Source organism: Xiphias gladius, chromosome 23 (genome assembly GCF_016859285.1).
Source record: "Xiphias gladius isolate SHS-SW01 ecotype Sanya breed wild chromosome 23, ASM1685928v1, whole genome shotgun sequence".
NCBI lineage: Eukaryota > Metazoa > Chordata > Actinopteri > Istiophoriformes > Xiphiidae > Xiphias > Xiphias gladius.
In genome coordinates this window covers 16,633,498-16,656,000 of record NC_053422.1, presented here as the reverse complement: position 1 = coordinate 16,656,000, position 22,503 = coordinate 16,633,498, and the positions used below count along the sequence as shown (strand labels likewise).

General features: G+C 39.5%; 4 protein-coding genes across 4 annotated transcripts in view; 3 read left to right on the top strand and 1 right to left on the bottom strand.

Moving 5' to 3' along the window:
• Positions 1 to 5,120, top strand: part of LOC120785526 (myb-like protein V) — a 6,192-nt gene extending 1,072 nt beyond the window's left edge. The window contains exons 2-11 of the mRNA XM_040120312.1: positions 192 to 244; positions 333 to 394; positions 950 to 1,044; positions 1,134 to 1,217; positions 1,399 to 1,602; positions 1,723 to 1,845; positions 1,935 to 2,109; positions 2,774 to 4,024; positions 4,112 to 4,210; positions 4,372 to 5,120. Of these exons, the coding sequence (XP_039976246.1) occupies positions 192 to 244; positions 333 to 394; positions 950 to 1,044; positions 1,134 to 1,217; positions 1,399 to 1,602; positions 1,723 to 1,845; positions 1,935 to 2,109; positions 2,774 to 4,024; positions 4,112 to 4,210; positions 4,372 to 4,406 (2,181 nt within the window). The 3' untranslated portion in view covers positions 4,407 to 5,120. The remainder of the gene's footprint in view (positions 1 to 191; positions 245 to 332; positions 395 to 949; positions 1,045 to 1,133; positions 1,218 to 1,398; positions 1,603 to 1,722; positions 1,846 to 1,934; positions 2,110 to 2,773; positions 4,025 to 4,111; positions 4,211 to 4,371) is intronic.
• Positions 5,121 to 5,253: 133 nt separating this feature from the next.
• Positions 5,254 to 11,800, top strand: tmco6 (transmembrane and coiled-coil domains 6). Its single transcript, XM_040119049.1, has 13 exons — positions 5,254 to 5,487; positions 7,190 to 7,296; positions 7,387 to 7,499; positions 7,588 to 7,771; positions 7,863 to 7,967; positions 8,199 to 8,290; positions 8,440 to 8,556; positions 8,702 to 8,813; positions 9,579 to 9,759; positions 10,403 to 10,497; positions 10,653 to 10,820; positions 10,978 to 11,112; positions 11,203 to 11,800. The coding sequence occupies exons 1-13, from the start codon at positions 5,397 to 5,399 to the stop codon at positions 11,224 to 11,226; spliced, it is 1,524 nt and encodes a 507-aa protein (XP_039974983.1). The 5' UTR covers positions 5,254 to 5,396; the 3' UTR covers positions 11,227 to 11,800.
• A 2,326-nt stretch (positions 11,801 to 14,126) lies between these two features.
• LOC120784967 lies at positions 14,127 to 18,266 on the top strand. The gene is made up of 7 exons (XM_040119153.1): positions 14,127 to 14,186; positions 14,382 to 14,520; positions 14,599 to 14,709; positions 15,705 to 15,761; positions 15,872 to 16,018; positions 16,121 to 16,234; positions 17,171 to 18,266. The coding sequence occupies exons 2-7, from the start codon at positions 14,392 to 14,394 to the stop codon at positions 17,222 to 17,224; spliced, it is 612 nt and encodes a 203-aa protein (XP_039975087.1). The 5' UTR covers positions 14,127 to 14,186; positions 14,382 to 14,391; the 3' UTR covers positions 17,225 to 18,266.
• Positions 18,267 to 19,209: 943 nt separating this feature from the next.
• aldob (aldolase b, fructose-bisphosphate) lies at positions 19,210 to 22,501 on the bottom strand. Its single transcript, XM_040119189.1, has 9 exons — positions 22,370 to 22,501; positions 21,476 to 21,588; positions 21,174 to 21,385; positions 21,013 to 21,067; positions 20,560 to 20,720; positions 20,352 to 20,435; positions 20,065 to 20,239; positions 19,752 to 19,951; positions 19,210 to 19,470 (listed from the first exon to the last, which is right to left on the bottom strand). The coding sequence occupies exons 2-9, from the start codon at positions 21,585 to 21,587 to the stop codon at positions 19,375 to 19,377; spliced, it is 1,095 nt and encodes a 364-aa protein (XP_039975123.1). The 5' UTR covers position 21,588; positions 22,370 to 22,501; the 3' UTR covers positions 19,210 to 19,374.
• Positions 22,502 to 22,503: the final 2 nt, after the last annotated feature.

Here is a 22,503-nt window from a genome sequence, read left to right as displayed (position 1 = left end):
AAGGTGTAACCGATTCATTAGTTATGTCTGCATTGCATCACAATAATTGCTGGAATGGAGACCACACTACTGCGATTCGTTTCATCTGTGCTTCTCCTGCCACGACAAATCAAAATGTCTCCAGAGAAAAACATCTATGAATCTGATATCAGATTCATCTGATTTTTAACAGATTTTTTTTGTTTCCTCAGGGGCTGACAAAAATATCTGCATCATTACTGGAGATCTACAGTTCATGGTTAAAGTGAGTACGATTTCTCACTCCTTCTTTTCAGAAAATCAATGTATATTAGCGTTAATGAGATTTACAGTATACTAAGTATTGTTTTTAGCCCCGACAGTGACTCAGCCAAGTGCTCTAATTCTAAAGAACATGGAAGGACTCCGGCTAAAGGTAGGACTCCTTCTTTTCCCCAGAACTGACTTTAAATGTGCAGCATTGAAAGTTCAGTTAATTTCAAGGCTGGACTATTTGTGTGTGGCCTAATAATCAGACTAAATTACCATTTCAATTTTTGAATCATTGAATAGAGAGTGGGCAACAACGTTTCAGGGGTCTGGAACCAGGATACCTCTACGCAGTCTTCAGTCTTGTCGGGCTTGTCCTGCTCTCGTTCTCATTTGCAGCCAACTTGTTATGTATTGACTTGTGTTTTTCCTTTTTAAAAACTAAAAGATGTTTTAAAAACTTTCAGATATGTTTTTCTTCCCCACATGGTCCAACTTTGCTCCAAAATTAAGGGATTTAAATTCTATATTATGCAGGGCCCATCCCTACTTGTATTCATTAGTTATATGAAACTTAAAGGATTCTGTGCAGAGCTACTGCAGATATGCCTCTGTTGATCCTTATAGAGCTCTTTCAGCATGATATTATATATTTGAAAAGGCATCATATGAGTTTTCTTTCTCTGTTTTCATCTGACTCCCGTACCCAAACCTGTGCCAGCTACAAAAATCCAAAGTCCAACCACCTTCAATCAGACTCAAGCTGAGGATGACGGCAGCTCAGACAGCGAGGAGCTCAGTCAGTTCGTATCACAGGTGATATGAAGAACAAAACCTAAATATCACTGCCTCTGATCGCCGTGAATGGTTTATCTTATCAACAGTCCTTTATCTTGATTTTTCAGACTCCCTCAGCTCTCGGTAAAAAGTCAGCACCCAGAACCCCAGTGAAACCAGTGGCAGCAGCATCTCCACACAAAAAGAAACCAGTGAGCCAAGTCACGCCTGGAGAGTCCAGTGAAACCACTGACATATCAGAGAATGAAAAGAATACTCCGGTTCTGATAAGCCAGTGTTCATACCTCCAGCATCCACTTCATTTCCTTTTATGGCATATTTAAAAATGGACAGCTTTTCCTTCATGATTTTGATTTTTATTCATACCTACAGACATCAGTATCAAAACTGACACCAGTGAAGCAACAGAAATCAACACCAACAGCCAAGAATGTCAAATCTAGCAAAAACTCATCCGAGCATGTAGAAGATGCTATGAAGACCCAAGCTGACGTCCAACTCGAGGCTCTTTCCTCATCCAAGAAAGATAAAAAGAGAAAAAAGGGCATAGAAGGCAAAGATCAAGCCTCAGCTAAGGTCCGTCTCATGATCATGTTAACCTTTTTATTACTGTTTTGATGCTTTATTCTGTCCTTGTCATCTTTCAAAATACTAATAATCTTTATTTGCATTTATGTGGTGCTTATTAAACCAAAGGCTGCCAAGACTAAGGCTGATGCCACCACTCCAAAAGTCAAAATTCCCAGGAAAAAAGGCAGCACCACCTCTACAGTTGAAAAAAACAGAGACACAAAAAAAGACACACACAAAAAAAAGAAGGTGAGCTTTTATTTTATTTTCATTTTTTTATTGTATTGGTTCCTAAAGTTTACTAAGCGGGCTGTTTGTTATTCTCTTTTATTTTAAAGTCTGTGCCAGCAAAAAGGAAAAAAAATGAAGGGAAATCTGCAGAAAATGTCATCAAGGTGAAGAAATCAAAGACCCAAACAAAGGACAACGTTGAGGCTGCTGGTGGAGATGATTCAGACTCTGAAAGCAGTCTGGATGTAGAGAAATGGAAGAAACTGGTCCTGCAATTGACAGGTGTGTGTGTGTGTGTGTGTGTGTGTGTGTGTGTGTGTGTGTGTGTGTGTGTGTGTGTGTGTGTGTGCGTGTGGGTGTGGGTGTGGGTGTGCGTGCGTGTGAGAAGGAAATCATTGAGCACATCATTCATTTGCGAGTACATAAAGGATGAGGTGATAAGGAGAATCCTAGAAATTCAAAGAGCGCAACAAATCCATACACTGGGGTTATAAAGGGCTTTTTGAAGGTAATTAAGAATTTATTCTTGCCAAAATACAGCAGTGAAGCTACAGTTACTGTTTCCAAAGACTGAGCACTGAAACAATTTCAATAGTTAGATTGTTATTCCAGGTATGAGGAAAATTGAGTGGTGTGTTTTTTGGGAGGTGTTCCTATTGGAAAGAGACAGAATGGAGGGTGGAGGGAGTTGAGAGGTGTGGAAAATGCAGGAAATGGTGGGAGTTGAAAAGACAGGGAGAGTTAGGTCCTCTCACTCAAAGGGAGAAAACCACCAGACAGGACAGCACCACCCATGAACTGAATAACCTCACCAAGGAAAACTGTGATTTCATACAAACAGAGCTGTGTACAGTAGCTTTCTGGATGCCATTGATGTTTTCTTTTAAACATTTGTGCCACATAGCCATGTTTGTTCATGTCTTCACCTTGTTTACTCTATCCACAGAGGCTGACATAGCCAAGATGGACACCATCAACGCTTTGGACTCCTCTACACCACAGCCCAAGAAAAAGAGAGTCAGAAAACCCCGGGCTAAGCCCCCTGCAAAAACTGACACTCCCATTCAACTGAATAACGGGTCAGATGGAAAGAATGAAAAGGTGGAGGAGAAAGCTACAACAGAGACACCAACAAAGAAGAGTAAACACAAGAAGAGCAGTCCAAAAAAGACTGTACCTGCGACTTCCTCTGCCACCCCGAGCCAAGAACAAAACTTCAACGCTGTAGAAGACAGTCCAGCTACATCCACACTCTCTCCTCCAAAACAGACACCAGTGAAAGAGAAAAGGAAAGTCATGACTTCTGGTGACGAAAAAAATGATGAGACAATGTTCGAGCCCAAGAAGAAGAAGAAGAAGAAAAAGGAGATGACTGAAGACAAGGTGGAAGGGGATGCAATTGAGACTGGTGAGGATGGACAAGAAAAAGAGAGTAAAGAAGAGAAGAAGAAAAAAAATGAAGTCACAGAGCAAGAGTGTGTTGATAAACCTGTGATAGAGAAAAACGAAAATGAGGATGCTGATAATGAGGAAATTTCAGAGCCAGTAGTAAAAGAAAAGAAAGCCAAGAAGAAGAAAAAGGAGAAACCTGATTGTGAGGACACTTCAGAGCAGACAGCTGAAGAAAATAAAGTAAAGAAGAAGAAAAAGACAGCTGATAGTGAGGAAATTCCAGAGCAGGTATCTGAAGAAGTAAAACAAAATACAGAGCAGTTAGGTGAAAAAAAGAAAGCAAAGAAGAAAAAGGCAGTGGAAAGTGAGGAAACATCAGAGAAAAAAGTTAAAGAAGACAAAGAATATACAGAGCACATAGCTGACGAAAAGACAGCAAAGAAGAAAAAAAGGGAGACAGGTAATAGCGAGGAAAAATCAGATGAAATAGTTAAAGAAAAGAAAGCGAAGAAGAAGAAAAAGGAAAACCCTGATGAAGAAAATCCAGAGCAGATAGTTGAAGAAAAGAAAAAGGAAAAAAAGGACAAGGCTGATCATAATGAGACGATTTTGGAACAGATTGTTGAAGAAAATATAACGACAAAGAAAACAGAGAGCTGTGAAAGAGAGGAAAAGCCAGAGCAGACTACTGAAGTGAAGAAGAAAAAGAAAAAGAACTCATCATCGAAAAATAATTCAGATGACACAGAGCCACTACCTCCTCCCGACCCTGAGACACCAAGTCCTCCAACAGAGAAGAAGAACAGTAAGTAGATAAATCACACCAATTGTGACAAAACATTTTTCTATTTTTGTAAGTTTGCGTTCACCTTTTCATATGTCATTCTCTCAGAGAAAAGCAAGTTGAAATCGGCTGAAGTTCCAGAAACGCCTGCAGTTTCTGTCCAAGATGCCACAGCAACACAAACATCCTCCAGCGACACCCACAAAAGGTATCACAGGCCCATACTCTATACCAGTTTGATATGTCACAGATTGATGTCATTGCTGGAAAAAAATGAACTGTCAGAACAGAAAAAGGTGTGATCAGTTTCAGTGCCAGAGGATGATTCCTCAGATCACTTATTTAACTCATTTTCTGTAATTCTTCATAGAAAAAGAAATCCTCCAAGAGCACAGAGTCCTGAAGATGTTTGATTCTTCATTGGTGCAGAACCAAAGGATGAAGTCAACACATCCCCTCCACCCTATTTCTAATCATATTTAATGGTTAGAAGGATTGCTTAAAACTGTAAAGATGGACTGATTTTTTTTTTTTTTTTTTTTTTTTTTTAATTTTGGTACATTTTTACATTTTTATCTTTTTTATATGTTTTATGTGTTTTACCATGCTGAATGTGGCATACTGTGCCACAACTGTCTTTTTTTCGCAATGGTTTGTACGGTAATTGTCATTTTTATGGCATGAATATGTAAAAAGGGTAGTAACTGACAAGGAATGGATGATCCCTCTCAGGATAATTGTGAAATTCAGTCACTGACTGAACGGAGATCTGTCTCTTTTGAGCTCATTCTCCTTCAGTCTGGGGAATTTTCTCCCATGATACTGTAAACTAAATTATCCTGGTTCTCTGAATCACTAACCACATCTCAGATATTTTTATAGTGATTCAGATATTATAATGAAATTAAACTGTATATGTTTACTATTAGTCCAGCTGTCTTGTAATTGACACAAAAGAAAAAAGTTTTTGTGGAGTTATTTTTAAAAGTTATTTGGAAATTGTTTAAATAGCCTATTTTGGTATTGGTTGACTGTTCAATGTTTGTGAAAAGCATGTTTTTTAAACAAAAATTTGTTTGATAAAGCTTTTACATATGCACTGCACATTGTGCAAAATAAACGCTATAGTTTTTTAATCCTCTAGCTGAAGTCTTGTTATTGTGAACAGAATAAGAAAGGCACGGATTCATACAGTACTATACTTAAAGAGTGTCTTCCATAAGTATCCGCTAGATGGCGCCCCAGCAGCCGAAGGAGGTCGGACCAGACACAGAAGAAGAAGAATAATATAACATCCACGGTTTGGTACCACAGCCACACTGACATCTTCCACCATGAAATAAGTCAAGAAACGAGTTTAACTCAAGTGACTTACGGGCCCCAGAAGAGTCAAATGTGGAGGCTAAATAAAGTTCGACACAAAGCCGGCCGACAAGGCGACAGCTTGGAGGAGCTCAGGTTAAAGAGGCGGGAGCACGAAAAGGGTGAGTCTGGTCTGATGGGAAAGTATGGAGTGTGTGTTTGGAGCGTTTTGTGTGTATTTAACTTACCGGCTAACGTCAGTAAGCGTAACGTGGGGTAACGTTAGCAAAAACGTTAACCCGTTATTATGAGAGAAAAGAGGCTTAGACAGTTAAGGTCGTTTACAGGCAACAGCCACTTTGAATGCTCACCAAACAGCTAAGCTTGAGGCAAAGTTGTTCTTCTATAAACGAACGCTGTATCATAATATAAAAGTCAGGTAGCGCTAAAACATTTGACTTAACCAAGCCACTACGCTGAGAAGTTATCGTTTGTTAAAGCCCCAAGGCTACGGTTAGCTAACTAGCTGTCAAGTTACTTGTTAGTTACATCTTCATCATGGACGGATTACAAGACAACGGGCCCTTGGGCGCAGACATGTAGAAGACACACTAACCCTTATACACTAGAGCAAGACCCCAGACTGAAAGAGACACAAAACGGACGTTGCCTAGTGGTTTTGTGATCATTTTGTGCCTCTTGAGTCTCTTCGTCGTCATTGTATGCCGCTTCTGTGTCTCTTTCTAGTTGTTTTGTATCTCTCTCTGGCTGTTATGTGTATCTATGCTTCTGGTGGTCGTTTTTCTTCTATTTGTGGTTGTTTTGTGTCTGTGTACGTTTGCTCTGTTTCTTCGTGGTCTTTTGTGTCTCTCTGTGGTTGTTTTGCGTTCCGTTGTAAATGTATTGTATTTTTGTAATCGTTTTGCATCCCTCTGTGGACGTTTTGCATCTATTTGAGGATGTGTTGCTTCTCAACGTAGTTTTACTTCACTTTGGGGTTGTTTTATATCTTTTTGCTGCCTATCTGCTTTGTTATCCAGTCATTTTTGTAGTTGTTTCGATATACTCACGAACAAGAAACCCATGATACCTTGGACCCCTGGGCCTGTGCCCGGTAGCCCTCTTCAAGCAGCCACACCTGTTGCCATGTTTTGTGAACCCCATACAAGGGGGGCACCCATGTAAAAGACTTATTACCTATTGCCGGCTAGATAAAGATTTCAGTCAGTCTATTAGCAAGCATATTAACCTAAATCTGGGGGACGTGACTTAATTCAGCTCAGAGATATCAAACATGTTACATTTTGGCTAAGCCAGTGTCAGTATTTAATATAACTTGGGGATGGCGCTAGAGACTATAGCTAAAAAAATCGAAAAAATGTATAAAACTAGTAATGTAGTGAACATATAATGGTTTGCTGAAAATGTGTGTGTGTGTGTATGTGTGTATGTATGTATGTATGTGTGTGTGTGTGTGTGTGTGTGTGTATATATATATATATATATATATATATATATTTTATATATATATATATATATTTTATATATATATATTTTATATATATATATATATATATATTATATATAATCTCAAAAAGATATAATATAATAACAAGACAACACATTATATAACAATAGACCAGAAGACAACAAAATATAAGTTGATATCTGGTAATGTTTTCAACACTACACTGATACATCCTCCAGCTACTGTGACATTCTTATAGTAAATGATAATGGTCCACAGAGCAGATTTGTCTCAGAACTTGACAGATTGATGGCTTGTAGGGCATCTTTACACTGAACAACTAAGTAGGATTGGCTGCTTTGATATGACTAAAGCAGAGAGTAATGTGTGGTATTTGTTTGTGTTTATTGCTATAGCACTGAGACAGGCCCGCAGAGACAGACAGCTTGTGAGCAAGAGACTCCTGCTGAATGAAGATGAGGAGCAGCCGGAGGTCACCCTGGACACTACCTCAGGAGAGCAGGTGAGTGACAGACGTTATGAAAAATAATTTGTTGGCAAGTTCAATAAATGAAGGATCTTGAGATTTGAACCTGTTTCTAATTTTTTCCAGGACGTGGTCAGTTTGTTCCATAAACTTCAACACAGCGGGCCTGAGAGGGAGGCCCACCTGAAAGCTCTGAGTAAAGCCCTCCGCGACCCATCAGCACAGCTCACCTTCATCAAGTATGTTGGTATCGAGTTTAAAGGATGCTGTCGCTATTGGTATCTCTGTCATGTGTCATGTCTGTCTGGGAATCTGTCTTCCCTCTAGGCAGGAGAATAGTATGCATCTGCTGGTGGGTCTCCTCACTGGCTCTAATGCTCAGTGCCGTCTGCAGGCTGTTCGGTGTCTTCATGAGCTGTCTCACTCTCACCACACCAATGTAGCCCCAGCCTTTCTGCCTGCCACCCCTTACCTGCTCACCTACCTGTCTGGCCAGAGCACCAAGTTCACTGTTAGTACCTATTCATACCAGGCAGTGTGTAATTATTATTAACTAATTGTACATATTATTTTACTTTCTGTGTATGTTCATGTGTACACAGGAGCTGTGTCTCTACACGCTGGGCAATTTATGCCCAGACACTGATGTTATAAAAGAAAAACTCCTGGCTCAGGGAATCATACCAGCTCTGGCGAACTGTATAGAGGTAACCAAAGAAGATTCACTGGTCTTCAACATCAGCTTTAATAGAGGAGTCACACCATTATCTTCGCTGTCTTTGCTGATATGTCAATAAATGTTTATCAAATAATCCGTAGAAGTTTTGCAAAGAAGCTGAATCAATTTCTGGTTACTCATATAGCTCTGAACTGATGCCACACAAAGTTAAATTTAATAATGTTAACATGCCTGTCCTGATGTTTCTGTGTGTGTCCAGAACCAGAGACATAATCTAGCAGTGGTGGAAGCTGTGGGGTTTACCCTCTCTCAGCTTCTACAGGCCAGAGATGCAGCAGAGAAAATAATCCCGTAAGCATTTTAATTGCACGTCAGTTCATCTCTGGATTCTCTATATTACTGGTCTCTTTAAAAAAATGTTGAAATCAATTCTTTTGTAAGGTGTTACTTACATTACACACTGCCCTCAGTTGTGTAATGAGCTTCCTCTCTGTCTGCAGGATGGTCCTGGCCTCTAGTTTACCTTCACACTTGTTATCAGTCCTGACTCCTGACCCGAAGTTTGGCCTGGCACCTGCTATTGAGTGTGCGTGGTGTCTGCACTACCTTGCATGCAGGTGAGAGCCGTGGGACATTCTCAGCGTGAACAGTCTGTTATATTTACAGACTACACTGTTATATGTAATTACTTAACAAACAGTGTAATTTTACTGATCATAATAATGATGATCTGTCCCCCTTTTGTCCTTATCTTACTTGAAGCATTGAGGATAAAAGAGAGCTGTTGCATTGTGGGACCCTGTTGAAGTGCAGTTCTCTATTAGTGTCACTAGGTGGTGCTGTTGCTAAAGGAAACGAAGAAGGAATGGAGCTGGTAAGTAAATTAATGGATAAAATACAGTATTTATTATGGTATTTGCTTTATAACACTCTTGTTTTGTTGTTTGTTTGTTCAGTTATGTTTATTTAGTTGAAACAAATCACTTGTATCAGTGCTTTTTGTCACAGCTGACCATTTTCCAAAGTATACCTTGAGTTTTCATATTTATTTCCTACCAAGCACTCTTTTATTTTAGGTTATGTTCATGGATGGTATGAAAATCAGTTTGCAGACACTTGAAACTTGCTTGAGGCAGGTAACCCATCACAGTGAACTTACTTATTTTTAAAAAAGTCAAGATTATGCATACTTTTTGTGTTAATGCCGTGGCATCACTCATGATTTGAGACTGGCTGCTGAAAAGCATATATTCACCAGCTATTTTGTTAAAAAAAAATTTCAACCCAAGAACCAATGACCGAAAATTGGAAGTTTTTAGTTTTATTTTGTAGTTTCCTGCATTACTCATGTTGTTGTTGTTGTTCAGCTGTTTGTATTTCCCACAAGCACTTGAATGCAATAATGAGAAGAGTATCTGCGTGGAACTACATTATTTCACTAAGGTATTAGTGAAATTAGTATTACCTATCTCAAGGAATTTTTAAGAATTTAGTAGTTGATTTTTATATTGAAAGGCACGAAAAAAAAATCTGTGGTATACATCATTTGTAATATTTAGATAAAAATGTGCAAAATAACCAGCATGGTCTTTTAGCTGATGTGGAACCTAAAGATTTTTCATGTGTTATCCCTCTTTAGTTTGTCTGTCCTCTGCTGCGATGCGTGGGAAACCTCCTGTCCGTCTGCCCAGTGGACAGCCTGAGCGCTCAAGTGGGTGACGTTCGACTTGTGGTTGCTCTATGTGCACTTCTTCAGGCCTACCTACACACCCAGCCAGCCTTGGCCAGGGAGAGTGCCTGGGTCCTCAACAACCTCACAGGTTAGACCGGTCTGTTACAGTCACCTCTGGGACAGCTCATACTAGCAGATCTTATCAAGGCATAATTCACGAAAGTAATATTGTACATCTGATCATTGTTGATGCATCACTCAGACAAGTTTTTTGAAATGTAGTTTGGGTTGAAATTTTTTTTGAGACAGGTTTATTTGCAATTGTGCAACAAAGCTAAATAACTGTTGAATTTTGTTGAGTTTTGGTTGTTAAATAGTCTTTTGTGCTACACACACATCTAAAAAATCCAAACGTGTCAGTATAGTTCAGAACACTTGATCCAAAGTGTTTCCAGTCTCACTGTTACTGTTGTCAGTACCTGTACCTGTAACAGATCATCAGGTCTTTGTCTTTATATGGGATCGACATATTGCTGATTTGCCATAGTTGTGTAGTTTGTAATTTTTTTCTTTTTTAAAACTAATGTCGTCTTGACTATGTTTGGTGATAAATTTATTATGATTCATTTGTTGATGAAAATTTCTGTCTTGCAAAGGAACATCTCTCATGGCCATATGAATTTGCGGGGCAAGTTTCCTTCTCTACCCAGCTGAGGATTGATGTATTGATTAGGAGGGATTGTATGTAATGCGATTTGTTCCAATGCCTTTCCGATCCCTCGCTGTTCCAGCTCACTCCAGTGATTTCTGCTCAGCTCTGCTGACTTTCAACTTGGTCCCTGGACTGATCCAGCTTCTGCCTTTCTCTCAAGGCATCAATACAATGGTCAGTGCAAGCTAAAGCCAAACTTTGATATTATTACTATTTGTAGTATACTTCACTACTATACTTTGATTGACTTTGTAATTGAGCCCTGTATTTCTTACACAAACCCCTACAATGTTACTCTTCCATCTCACTGGCCTATGCCTTCTTGTCAGATCCTAAGGGTTCTAGCAAATATTGCCCACAAGAAAAAGGAGTTCTGTGTCCAGCTGGCCCAGCTTGGATTGCTGTCTACACTCTGTGCCACACTTAAAATGGCCGACCACGAAATGGTGACCCTGAGTCTGGAGGTCCTCTTCATGCTGGTAGTTAGCAGGCAACAGGTAAGCAACACTACATAAAGTACTGAAACAACTGATGCAATGATGCTGCTCAGTAGAGATAACCAAAAAAGAAATATTAGCTTGTACTTAGCAACTGTATTTGTAACATCTTTTCCCAGTAATATCTCTTAGATGGTTGTTGGTCTTTCCTTTTTAGGTGGCGGACGAGTTTGTGAGGCAAGGTGGAGTTTCACTGTTAGAAGCCATTCAGTACAACAGTGAAGGAGAGATGAGACGAAGAGCAGCATACCTCCTGGAGCACCACCTACTGTCATACTCATCACACTGCACAGTAAAAACCTTTTATACCAGTTGTTCTGTTTGTTACAATTTGTACAATTTCAGAATTCAAGAATGACTCATCTGCTCTGTTGTACTACAGGTGGACAACATCCCATGTTGCTGAGCTAACAGGAAGGCATCAAGATCATACCTACTGGGTACAGTGTGTCACCAAACACAGATACCATGAGGACACACCTGAGAATACAGGACAACTTGGCAACATTTTGACTTTTGTATAATGACAGACAGATTCTGTTTTTAAATCTTAAGTCAGTTTTTTGATAACTTTAAATATGATGTGTTTACCATTTGCTATCAGTGTTGATATTTTCAAAACTGTAGAGACGAAATGTTTTTTAATAACTCTAGTCTTACACTCATTCACAAACCTTTACATAAAATTGTATTTATATTCAGATAAGGTCTGACATGTTATTTATTTTCCCTTTTATTTTGTGCCACCATGGCTTGAGAGACTGAAGAATGATTATTTTTTTAATTCTTCCATTTTGAGGTCTCTCCTCTGACAGGAAAATACCTACTCTATGTACAACTGTAGAGGTCTGATTAATATGAAAACTCACTGTAAATATCTAGAATCATGGTGACGAAAAATTAAAGTATCATGTGTTTTGAGCCAATAATGCAATGCCATTGTACATTCATCAAATGAATTAATAAACATCAGCTTCACAAAAACCAGTAAGAACTTAATGGATTTTCTGACGGTCCACCGGCCCACTGATCCGGTGGCCAACGGGGATTTGTCCTGGTATGCCCAATGGGTATGTTCAATTTCATTATTAATGATAAAACATTGTCACATTGTACATGGACGAGCTCACCAATGTGTAGAAAATGCACAGAGGGTCAAGTTAAGTTCCGTTAAATCCTTTATGGCGCCATTTTGAATATGTAATCTGTCAAGGATAAAATTAGGCAAAATTAGACATTGTGGATACATTAAAGATACCTGCTACTGTAGTATGACTGAGATGTTCAATGTAGGAAATATAGCAGTTTATTCCTTCTACAAACAGTATTGGATGACAGTAGTATGAGTAACAATCAGTCTTTAATTTAGCCCAGCACATTGTAAGGTTGTATTTTGAAGGAAACTTTGGTGGAAAGTTTTCAGAAAGAAAGAAAAAAGAATCAAAGAAGAAGGAAGAAAACAGGAAACCAAGCTTAACAAAAATATTTGTATTTTTTGAAGTCTGGTTTAAGGCAATCACACCAACTTAAACTGGTGTCCAGTGTCACTGTTTGACAGTTGAAAGCCAATCATATCAACTGTTACTGTGTTACTGCTGAATTTCTACTGGAAAAGGAAAATGGTCCTGGTGAAATGTGGAGATTGTGTGCCTGGGGTCGCCTTTAACACAGCGTACCTCATGGTGAACAACCTGACAAATGAAAGGCTCTTTTGGGATGACAAGGCTGCCAGTCTGTCCGATATTATGCACCCATCTCATTTCAAACAATATTTATAGCTACTGCTAATGGTTTCAAGTAAAAGGTCCACTCAACTGGTGCAAGACTTGATTCTTTGGACTATTGGGTGCAGCAGAGATCAGGATGTAAAAACAGCACATACATATTATGACAGTACAAAGCTGACATGTTGAGAGCAAATGGAGAAAGGGGCAAACTCCTTTTGTTTGTAATTGAACAACAATGTTCCAGCTTTAAATTCAATTAAACAGTAATGACTTCTTATGGTTTGTCCACTGATTTGACTAGTATCTAGTTGTCCTGGTATTGAAAGCTCAGTGTCATGAATTAGCTGATTTATGGATGCACTACAGATCAAACAGCGTCATCTGAATATTTATGTTTCATTGCTGATTTGACTTGATTGGGAAGAAAGAAAGAAAGAAAAAGCCACTAGCTCCCACAGAGGACTATTAAAAGCTCTGATGCTCTGAATCGTGCCTGAGCCCCTCCTGCCCGGGGACCTGGCACCGGGACGCTGGAAAAGCTGAGCCAAGGCCAAACCGTGCATCAGACAGGACCACGACACAAGCTCGAAGTTTAAATAATGTGAGGTGTATGTTTATATATGTAGAGATGTGTCTATATAGAGGCCCTAGGTCAAAGGTCCTCAGAGGGTGCCTCAGTTTGGAAAAGAAAGTTTATGCTTTGTGATTGAAACTATACGTAAGTGACAGTTTTTAGGAAAACAATTGCCTTAATTAAGAGTCAGTGACGAATGCTGATTTTCAGAGTGGTTCATCGGCTTCACAATCTCTCACAAGTAGATCTGCAGATGCTTGACTTGACGCAGTACTTCTTTGTGATAAACCTTCACATGCAATCAAGACGGTGTCAGCGGAGTCTCCTTCATCCTCTCCACATACATCATCAACACCATCTAATAAACTACAGATGTCATCTAAATCATAAGAAATGTATTTAGAAAAGGATTAGCAGATTAATTACTATACTAATCTGATGACTGCAGAATTTCAAAATTCATTGTTCAAATGTACTTGTCACATTTTTTACATACAGTAAGTAAACATTTAATCAAAAACAGTAATAAGATAAACCAAGAACTGTGTGAAAATGAGGTTAACTTTGTTAAACTAGGAAAAGTTTGTGATTTGTGGTTTACTGAGTTAATGTTTTTGACTTTCCTCATTAAGCACATGATCAATAGAAGTAGCTTCATGGCAGGAAGGCAGTTTTGCTTATATGATGTCAAAAGTTTGATTTTGTGATCAGTTCAATTTAAGATATAGTAAATTTCAAGTCTTCTTTACCTACAGGTCATCAATTGATTTTAGCAGAGATTATTTCGAGCCCAATTCAACAGTTTTGATATTACCATTTGACATCAAAACACTCCTCCTATCCCTAGGCTTCCACGCAGATCTCTGCAGGATTTAATTTGGGTTTAGTGACTGAGTGGACACTGTCCCATCGAACAGCCTAATTCTGCAAATTCCAAACCAAGTATTCAGCTCCTCCCCTTAACGAAAAAAAGAGGGAAAAATTTCCTCACTTCCTCTTTCCACCCACAACATTCTCTTCCCCTGTATCTTTCACACACTTCTCTGCTTGCAAAACTAAAACAAGGTGGGTCACTTCATGTTTTTGTATATATCCCAGCATTCTTTTAAACTACGTTTTGCATACAGCAGGTATCTGGAGAAATTATGCATCACCACAACTATTCTGTCTCTTTTAATCTATAGTAGACTCAAGGAGAGAGTATTCCTCTGGTTTGATTAATTCTTGTTCTCTCCTCTCACTGCCAAACACAACACATAGTTGACTGACAATGGAGGGTGCTGAGCCAACAACTAGGAAGAGAACAGGGCGAGATGGGACTCAGGAGGCAGACCCCAGGGTGCTGATGTCCAGCAAGCCTCTGCATCGCTTTGTCCAGAAAGAGCCCAGAAGCCTTGGGGTAACTCATAAAACAATGCAGCCAGAATGTCATTCAACTGTTGGTGCTGTCATGAATCCTTCCTCTTCTCGTTCCCAGATTGTCATTTTGATCTTTGGCTGTACAGAGCTCATGATGGGATTTCAGCTGGCCAGTGAAAGTTTGTTAAACTCCTCTGGAATCTACATCCCCTTCTGGCAGGGATTTCTGGTACATAACATTTGGATGATTAGCAATGACATGGTGAAAACGGAGAAATATTGTACTTGATTGGTTGTATGTTCACTAGTGAAAAGTTACAATGTACGGTGGGGGGGCACCTTAGATTCCCTGAAAACAAAATTTAATTGAATGGTTTGATATTTTGGGGAATTTTGAGGAGATTGATACCACTCTCATGTCTTTATGGAGCAATAAATATGGAGCAGTAACCAGCAGCCAGTTAGCTTAGCTTAGCAGTAAGACTAGAAACATTTAGCCTGGCTCTGTACAAAGGCAACAAAATCTGCCAAACCAGCACCTCTAAATCTCACTAGTTAACACGTTACATCTCTTTGTTTGATCCCTATCTCTGTTGGTTGCTTGGAAACCTCACGACGATGACAAAACTTTATTTAGTCATTGCTTCCTGCCAAGAAACAGTCCAACACATAACTATCCTTAAAACTGCAATGTGTTATTTTTACACTTAATGTTTTTTTGTGTGATTAAACAAATAAGATGAAAGGTTTTAACAAGTGAGCCTTAGAGGTGCTGTTGGGTGGATTTTATTACCTTTGGACAGAGCCAGACTAGCTGTTTCCCCCTGTTTCCCAGTCGTAATGCTAAGCTAAGCTAAACGGCTGCTGGTGGAGGCTTCATATGTTACATACAGACATGAGAGTGGTATCGATCTTCTTGTCTAACTTTTGGCAAGAAATTTAACTGAGATAGTTTGTCCAAGGGGAACAAAATCAAATCCAACAACTTTAAAATTCATAATTGTGGACTGTGGTTTTTATTCAATATTTATTAAATTACTTTAAACTTTCCACTACAGTACAGAGGAGCTTTGGTAGTTTTTTTTTTTTCTGCTATGGCTGCCATGGTGCTTAACATGACATGAGAAAAAGCTGGTTAAGTCACATGCAGTTATCAAAATACAGTTTGAGTGGATGACAGAAAAAAAAAAGATGGGACAATCTTTCTTTTGTTGTTTTTTTAAGTTTCTTGTCTGTGGCATCCTGTCCATCTACACTGAGATACATCCATCCAAGAAAATGGTAGGCATTTCTGTGATTTTATGTTTTAGTTGTAGTTTCATTTTACTTAGTCACCCGCGGTCTTTCTCTCTGGTTGACCTACTTACCCTTGTCGAACTCTTCTTTCCCAGGTGACTGTGTGTTTGGCCATGTATGTGGTTTCCCTCTTGGGAATAGTAGTCTCTATTTGCTACAGGGCACACTGTTTTGCCCATTATAGCTTCATTAGTCACATCGCAGGGTACTCAATGGAGGAGAAATGGGCCTACAACAGATTGGTGAGTTACAGCATATACAGCATATATTTTTTGACTAAATAGATGGCATGGGCATTTTCACACTGTATGAATAACTCCCTTTCTCACTTTGTTTTGCTTTAGGAACAGCTTGTCGGTGTTGAGGGCTTACTGGTCATTTCCTCTGTGTGTGTGTCAGGGCTTCTCATCTTCTTGTGTACCATCGCACGTTTGGCACTGAAATCCACACACACTCAGGTAATACATTTTTTACTGTTCCTTCATCTGGAACAGGTATTTCCCACTGAGATTAGAAATACATAATTCAAATTTAACCATTTGGAAAGAGATATTTTTTTGGAGAGGCACAGAAGTTCCAAGACAACATAGACAAATGAACAAATAAGAAGTGAAAATCAAAAATGGAGATGTGTAAGTTTTTTGTTCCCCCCCAGATTCTCTTCAACAAGATATAAAATTATCCAGTATTTCACAAAAAAAGAGCAGAGAGTAGGGCCATGTTTAAATATATATATATATATATATTTATAAAATTTTTGTAGCATTTTTTTCCCCTGCTCTCCTATGCTGTTAATCATTTCATGACCCTTCTGATTTATGTTCCAACCCCCAGGTATGGTAGATGGTTTGAAAATTATAGCCTCTGTCTTGAAACTTAACACATTAATGCCAGCGTGAATCACATGTTCCTTCATTTGATCTTGACTACAACTTTAACCAAAAAGCCTCATCAAGCCTCATCTTCAAGAGTATCATGGCCAAGATAGGCAGCACTAACAGCAAGTTACAGACAAACAACATATGACAAAACCCAAAATATACCTCAAAATCAGAATTAAATAGAAATGCAAATATAAAATAATTCATAAAATTTCTTTTACAATCATATGAGACATTTTATCAAAGAAAAAAACTCATTTGAACCTTAAACCAGCCCAAGAGCTGTCTAAAAACATTGAAATAACCAAGAGTGAATCAAAGCCAACAACTTAATGAGACACATGAATATTATAAAATACCCTAAAACATCAGCAGCCAGAGGAAGACAGATGGCATTTGTCACAATGATACCTGATAAACAACATCACTAACTAGCTTTGTGTCAGTCATCATTTTATCGCCTTCTTGTTTCCTTCGTCCCTAACCGGCCTCCAACTCAATATCTTCCAACAGGTTATTGTCCAGTGCATCCCTGCACCACCAGAGAGTGACACAACATCAAACTAAGAGCAATCTTTTCAGCTCTTATTCTACAATAACTAACACTTGTTTTACTGCAGTTCACCTATCCTGTGAAAGAAACATAACAACAGAGTTTGTAAAACACTATATTACATGTGAATGCTACACCACCTCGTGGCAGTGGCCCTACAGCCAGCTTTTTTAGTTACTTACATCTACACTAAGCTTCACTGTAAATTAGTCCTGAATGAAGAAATGCATTACTGAACCACATTTGTTTGCTTTTTGTAAAGCTTGTTTGGGAACGAAAATGATTTCTGTTTTCTCATGTGAGATAAATATTTTACATGCACTTACTAAGGGAAACCACTATTGTCTCTAGCAAGGCTTATGTGTACTTACTGTATGGGTCAAGGTAAACACTTACCTTACATTATTGTATTACATTATTACATTATTCACAGTGCACATTAGACTTTGAATTAAAGCATCAAGGCTAGCAGGTCTCACACAATGTTAGATCACCTAAGACCATGTTTCCATATTTACATTAAAATAAATTAGAAGTACATTTAGCGTCGGCACCACAGTCCCCCAGCCCACACTGTTTAATTCAAACATACCCCATCAGGTATTTGGAATTTCAATGAAATATTGTGGACACCATCTGTACACCTTTAATATTTGTGTTGTCCACACTTCTGATCATCTGCATTATTATTACAGTATGTGCAGTGTCTGGGCCAAGCTCAGAGTGAAATTGTAGATGCAGATGAATTGGTAAGATAAATATAATAATCTATTTGGCATATTCTTATCTTAGTTGTTGACTTGATGTATATGTTTATATAGTTCATCATGTTCATTCACATGACTGTGATGTGAAGTTGTTCTTCTGTTGCCATCTTTTGCCTGTGAATGTGTGAAAAATAGATATAGGTAGGCAGGGACTGCTTTTCAAAGATCTAGCTTAGCTTTTAGCTATATTTTGTGCAATCAATGTGATGTATGTTGTCTTTGTTAAATAAACAATTTTTTAAAAAATAAAACGATGCTCAGATTGATAGTCATGTAAATAACCCACGCATAAATCTACAGCATATGCATAGACAGCACTTATACATACCGCATGCACAAGTCAGACCACGAAGACATGATGTACTATAGGTTATTAAATGGCAGACAGTCTTAATAATTTGTACCTGCAAAACCACTTTGAACACTTTAGTTAGCCATCAAATAATCAGATCACACACCCACTCTTGTCTTTCTGGTGAGATATTTCTTTATTTCTGGTACCAAATGAATGGCCCAACCATTAATTTTATTAGCCAAGTAAACTGTAGGTATATTAAAATATGTATATTTGAATTGTATGACCTACAGATGAAAAATTAACATTGTGTTACCAAACTGATCAGCATAAGTAAAGCTGCTTGGGTTTAGTTTGTTTCCCATTGTTAGTGTTTTTAAAAGCCCAGATCTGAAAGTGCTATTCAGGCTCCAGTCCTTTGGTTTTCATTTTTGTCACTGGACTATGTCGTTAAACGCTTTCAGTATTTCCCTATGGCTGTTGTGCAAAGCACGATGGCATAAACTTGGTTCCTTTTTTTGGTTTAGTTTTTTTTTTTTTTTGTATTAAACAGACTCCTTATGTTTTACTCACTACACATGACTTACAACACTCAGCATAGCTCAAATGCATTTTTCTTCAATTGGTACATGCTGGTGATTTTAACCTCTGTGCGTGCGCGCACACACACACACACACACACACACACACACACACACACCTCATCTGTGTTATGAAAAGAGGGATCACCTCATGCTCTGAACTGGGCATAAGGTTGAGGTCAGTTTGGATGAGCTGCACAGCCATGCATGTTGCAGTAAGTGCGATTGCTGAATGTACTTACAGTACCCAACAATGATATGATGCATATTGTGACTGACTGTACGACATGCTTCCAGATCTCACAAAAAAAATAAAATAAATAAATAAATAAAAAAAATCACAAAAACTGCCATGATACCAACAACATTTTGGTCACTTAATTTATTTTCAGTCATTTCACTGAGTAGACAAACAGTAGTTCAAGAAAAGCAGAGACAATACAAGAAATGCAGAGCCATTTCTTGTAGTTAATATTTGGTCCATGGGCATTTTTTGGAGGGGGTTTTAATGTTCACAGTATTTAATAGACATAGCTGGCTGTGTACAGAGATTGCATGGAGGCCAGGTCAGCTGAGCCACTGGGCTTGTACTCTCCTTTGGCAGCCAGACCGTTGATCTGAAGAGAGCAACAGAGGGGAAAAAAAAATAGGGCAAAGTCAAATCTGAGTGTTAATAATCAGCCAAGTTACCTGCGCCACATTAGTGAATGACTGAACAGACAAAAACCTTTTTAGAATCAATCATTTACCAGTCGGTGTAAAGTTGAGTAATGTGAGATAAAAGCTATTTAATAGCCCAGTTCTGCGCACAGTCCACGACTACAAATTGATAAGCGTGAATTATTTTTTAGTGTCTATTCAGAATTAGCCACAGCCATTCCTACCCTCTGAGGCTTACCTTGGCCCTGTTGCAGAAAGCTTCCTGTGCAGCTGGCTTGTTGGCAGCTTTGCCCTGCCAGGCTGCAAGAGCAGAGGCCTGGAGTGCACGGCCATAAGAGAAGGTCAGCTTCCAGGGGCGATGGAGGGGCACCTGGTTAATGGCGTTCAGGTTGAGGGAGGCCTCCTCCTCACTCTGACCTCCAGACAGGAAGCAGATGCCTGGAGGGACAGGACAACCCACGCCACATGTACTTTCTTTACTGAGAAAATTGGTTGTCCGTGCTTTTCTCAAACGGGCTTGTAGAGGGAAAAGCGGGCCTTATGGCACTAACCTGGTACAGCAGCGGGGACAGTGCGCCTCAGAGCAGTCACTGTAGCCATGGCAACCTGCTGAGGGGTGTACTTTGTGGTGCAGGAGTGTCCAGCAGTGACCATGTTGGGCTTCAGCAGAGTACCCTCCAGGTACACATGGTGATTAGACAGAGCCTTGTACACAGCAGCCAGGACCTGATGAGGCAGATTTATTACTACGCATGATTTAAAATATCATCTAATGGGAAAAACATTTTACCGCCGGTGGTCACGTGTTTGGCTACTAAGCCCGAGATGGTGAGCCAACCTTTTCTGTGACATACTGGCAGCGCTGGAGGTCATGGCTTCCATCAGGCAGGATCTCTGGCTCCACAATGGGCACCAGGCCATTCTGATTAAATACATAAATGTCACGTTAAAATGAGTGCTTCACAAATACACTGACCAAGCTGAATTCCTCTTGTCATTTCTGTGGAGAATCAGGGCTCCACACAAAAATAAAAACAAACACACACCTGTTGGCAGATACTGGCATATCTGGCAAGGACATTGGCGTTCTCTGCGATGGCAAGAGCTGATGGGCAGCCATCTGAGATCTTCAGCACACACCTCCACTTGGCAAAGTCACAACCATCCTTCTTATACTGGGCACAACGCTCCGAGAGGCCATCAAGACCTATGAGAAATACAGTTACTGAATGTCGGCATGCTACGGTGGCAGATTCAAATAGTTGTCTATAGTTTGTTGATATTTTTTACACATCACAAATCAATGCATTTCAGAACTTCCCTCTGTCTTGTTTATTTGTCAAACTCTTTAATGGAGTAGTTTATGATTAAATATGCCATTGCACTATTTTTCCACAGAAAAGTTCTAATTTAAGTGCTAATCTTTGCATCATTTTGCAGAAATTTGCCAAAAAATGTAAACATCAATAAAAAAAGGTGTGCACCTTAAATCATTTTACCTTGTGTGGTAGTCTCGCCATCTGTTCCATTTAGTCCGGCTGTGCCTTTGTCCACCTGAAGAGAGAATCACACACATCCATTAAACTCTGTTTAAAAGACCCAAAAATGTGTGCATTCAATTTTACCGTGAATTGGCCTTAAGTCTCTGCAGGCTTCTAACCTTGATGCCGACAACAATGCCCTTATCCTTGATGACTTGGGGGAAAAGCTTGCCGCTGTCTGATTTCTGGTAGAGCGTCTCGTGGAAGAAGATGACCCCACCCACACAGTTGGAGATGGAGGGGTCAGAGGAGAAGAGAAGGTCACGGAAGCAGCGGCGGTTCTCCTCGTTGTTCTCCACGTTGATTTTCTGGAGGCGCTTTCCCATGGTGCCTGGAGAGAAAAGGGCATGGAGACAATTTCAGATGCCCCCTCCGCAGTCCTCCGCAGTCCCCCCCCCCCAGACTTAGCCTTGAGGCTCACCTGTTGATTCATCGGCAGCCAGGATTCCCTTTCCTGGAGCCACGATCCTCTGAGCAATGTCAGAGAGCTCCTTCTTCTGCTCCGGAGACAGGGATGGGAACTGATGAGTCATCCTAGGAAAGAGAAAAAAAGTGATTTCACTGACAGGTGTTCAGAAACTCTTCAAGACTGTACCAAGTATGAGGAAGATTTGAATCTTCATTTCCACTGAACTCAATGAACCTCTGACATTCTGCTTCTCTTGCATCACCTCTGTAAATATTTGGCTTGCACAGCTAAACTTTGGCCCTCACACAGATAAGTTGTGACTCTTGATGTGCAACTTAAGTTCATAGTTCACTTAAAGTTGTTGACGACATGATGTTTTCCCAATGCCTCCTGCAGAGGAAAGCGTCCAAACGCATGGTATGAAGGCTAAGAATTAAGATCAGGAGCATAATTGGCAAGCATGAAGTGAGTGATGGCAAACAGCAGGCTCAACGCGGACGTTTGTTGCATTTCAAGTATTTGCACAAAGCAAAGGCATGCTGGCAAACCTCGGCAGACAACACACGCCTGCAATTAATATACTTCCCTTTCAAAATTAAATCACCTCCCATCCATGTCGCAAAAAATGCGTTTGACGCCCCCGTTTATCAATGTAACTCGAGCATACAGACTTAACGACTTTTACAAACTTTAGGCTATTTTAAAACCCGCGGCTTAAGTCCACATTCACAACACTACTTCCACTGCGGTAGGATGAGGAACGGTAAAGATGCAGGGTACTCTAATCCAAAATGTAAAAATAAATAAATAAATAAAACAAAAGAAAAAAAAAACATGGAAATCTTTTACCTTAAAAGTTTGCAAGGGGTAAAAACAAAAAAACAAAAACTTGAAAACACGCCTTACTTGAGAGTTATAATCAAACAGCGACGACAGCACAAGTGGCAAAAGGTCTCTGTAGGCTCCCAGCACTAACTCGCCTGATCGAGAAGGCCGACGACCGGACACAAGGCTCCATTTATTGCCTGTGTGGAGCCGTG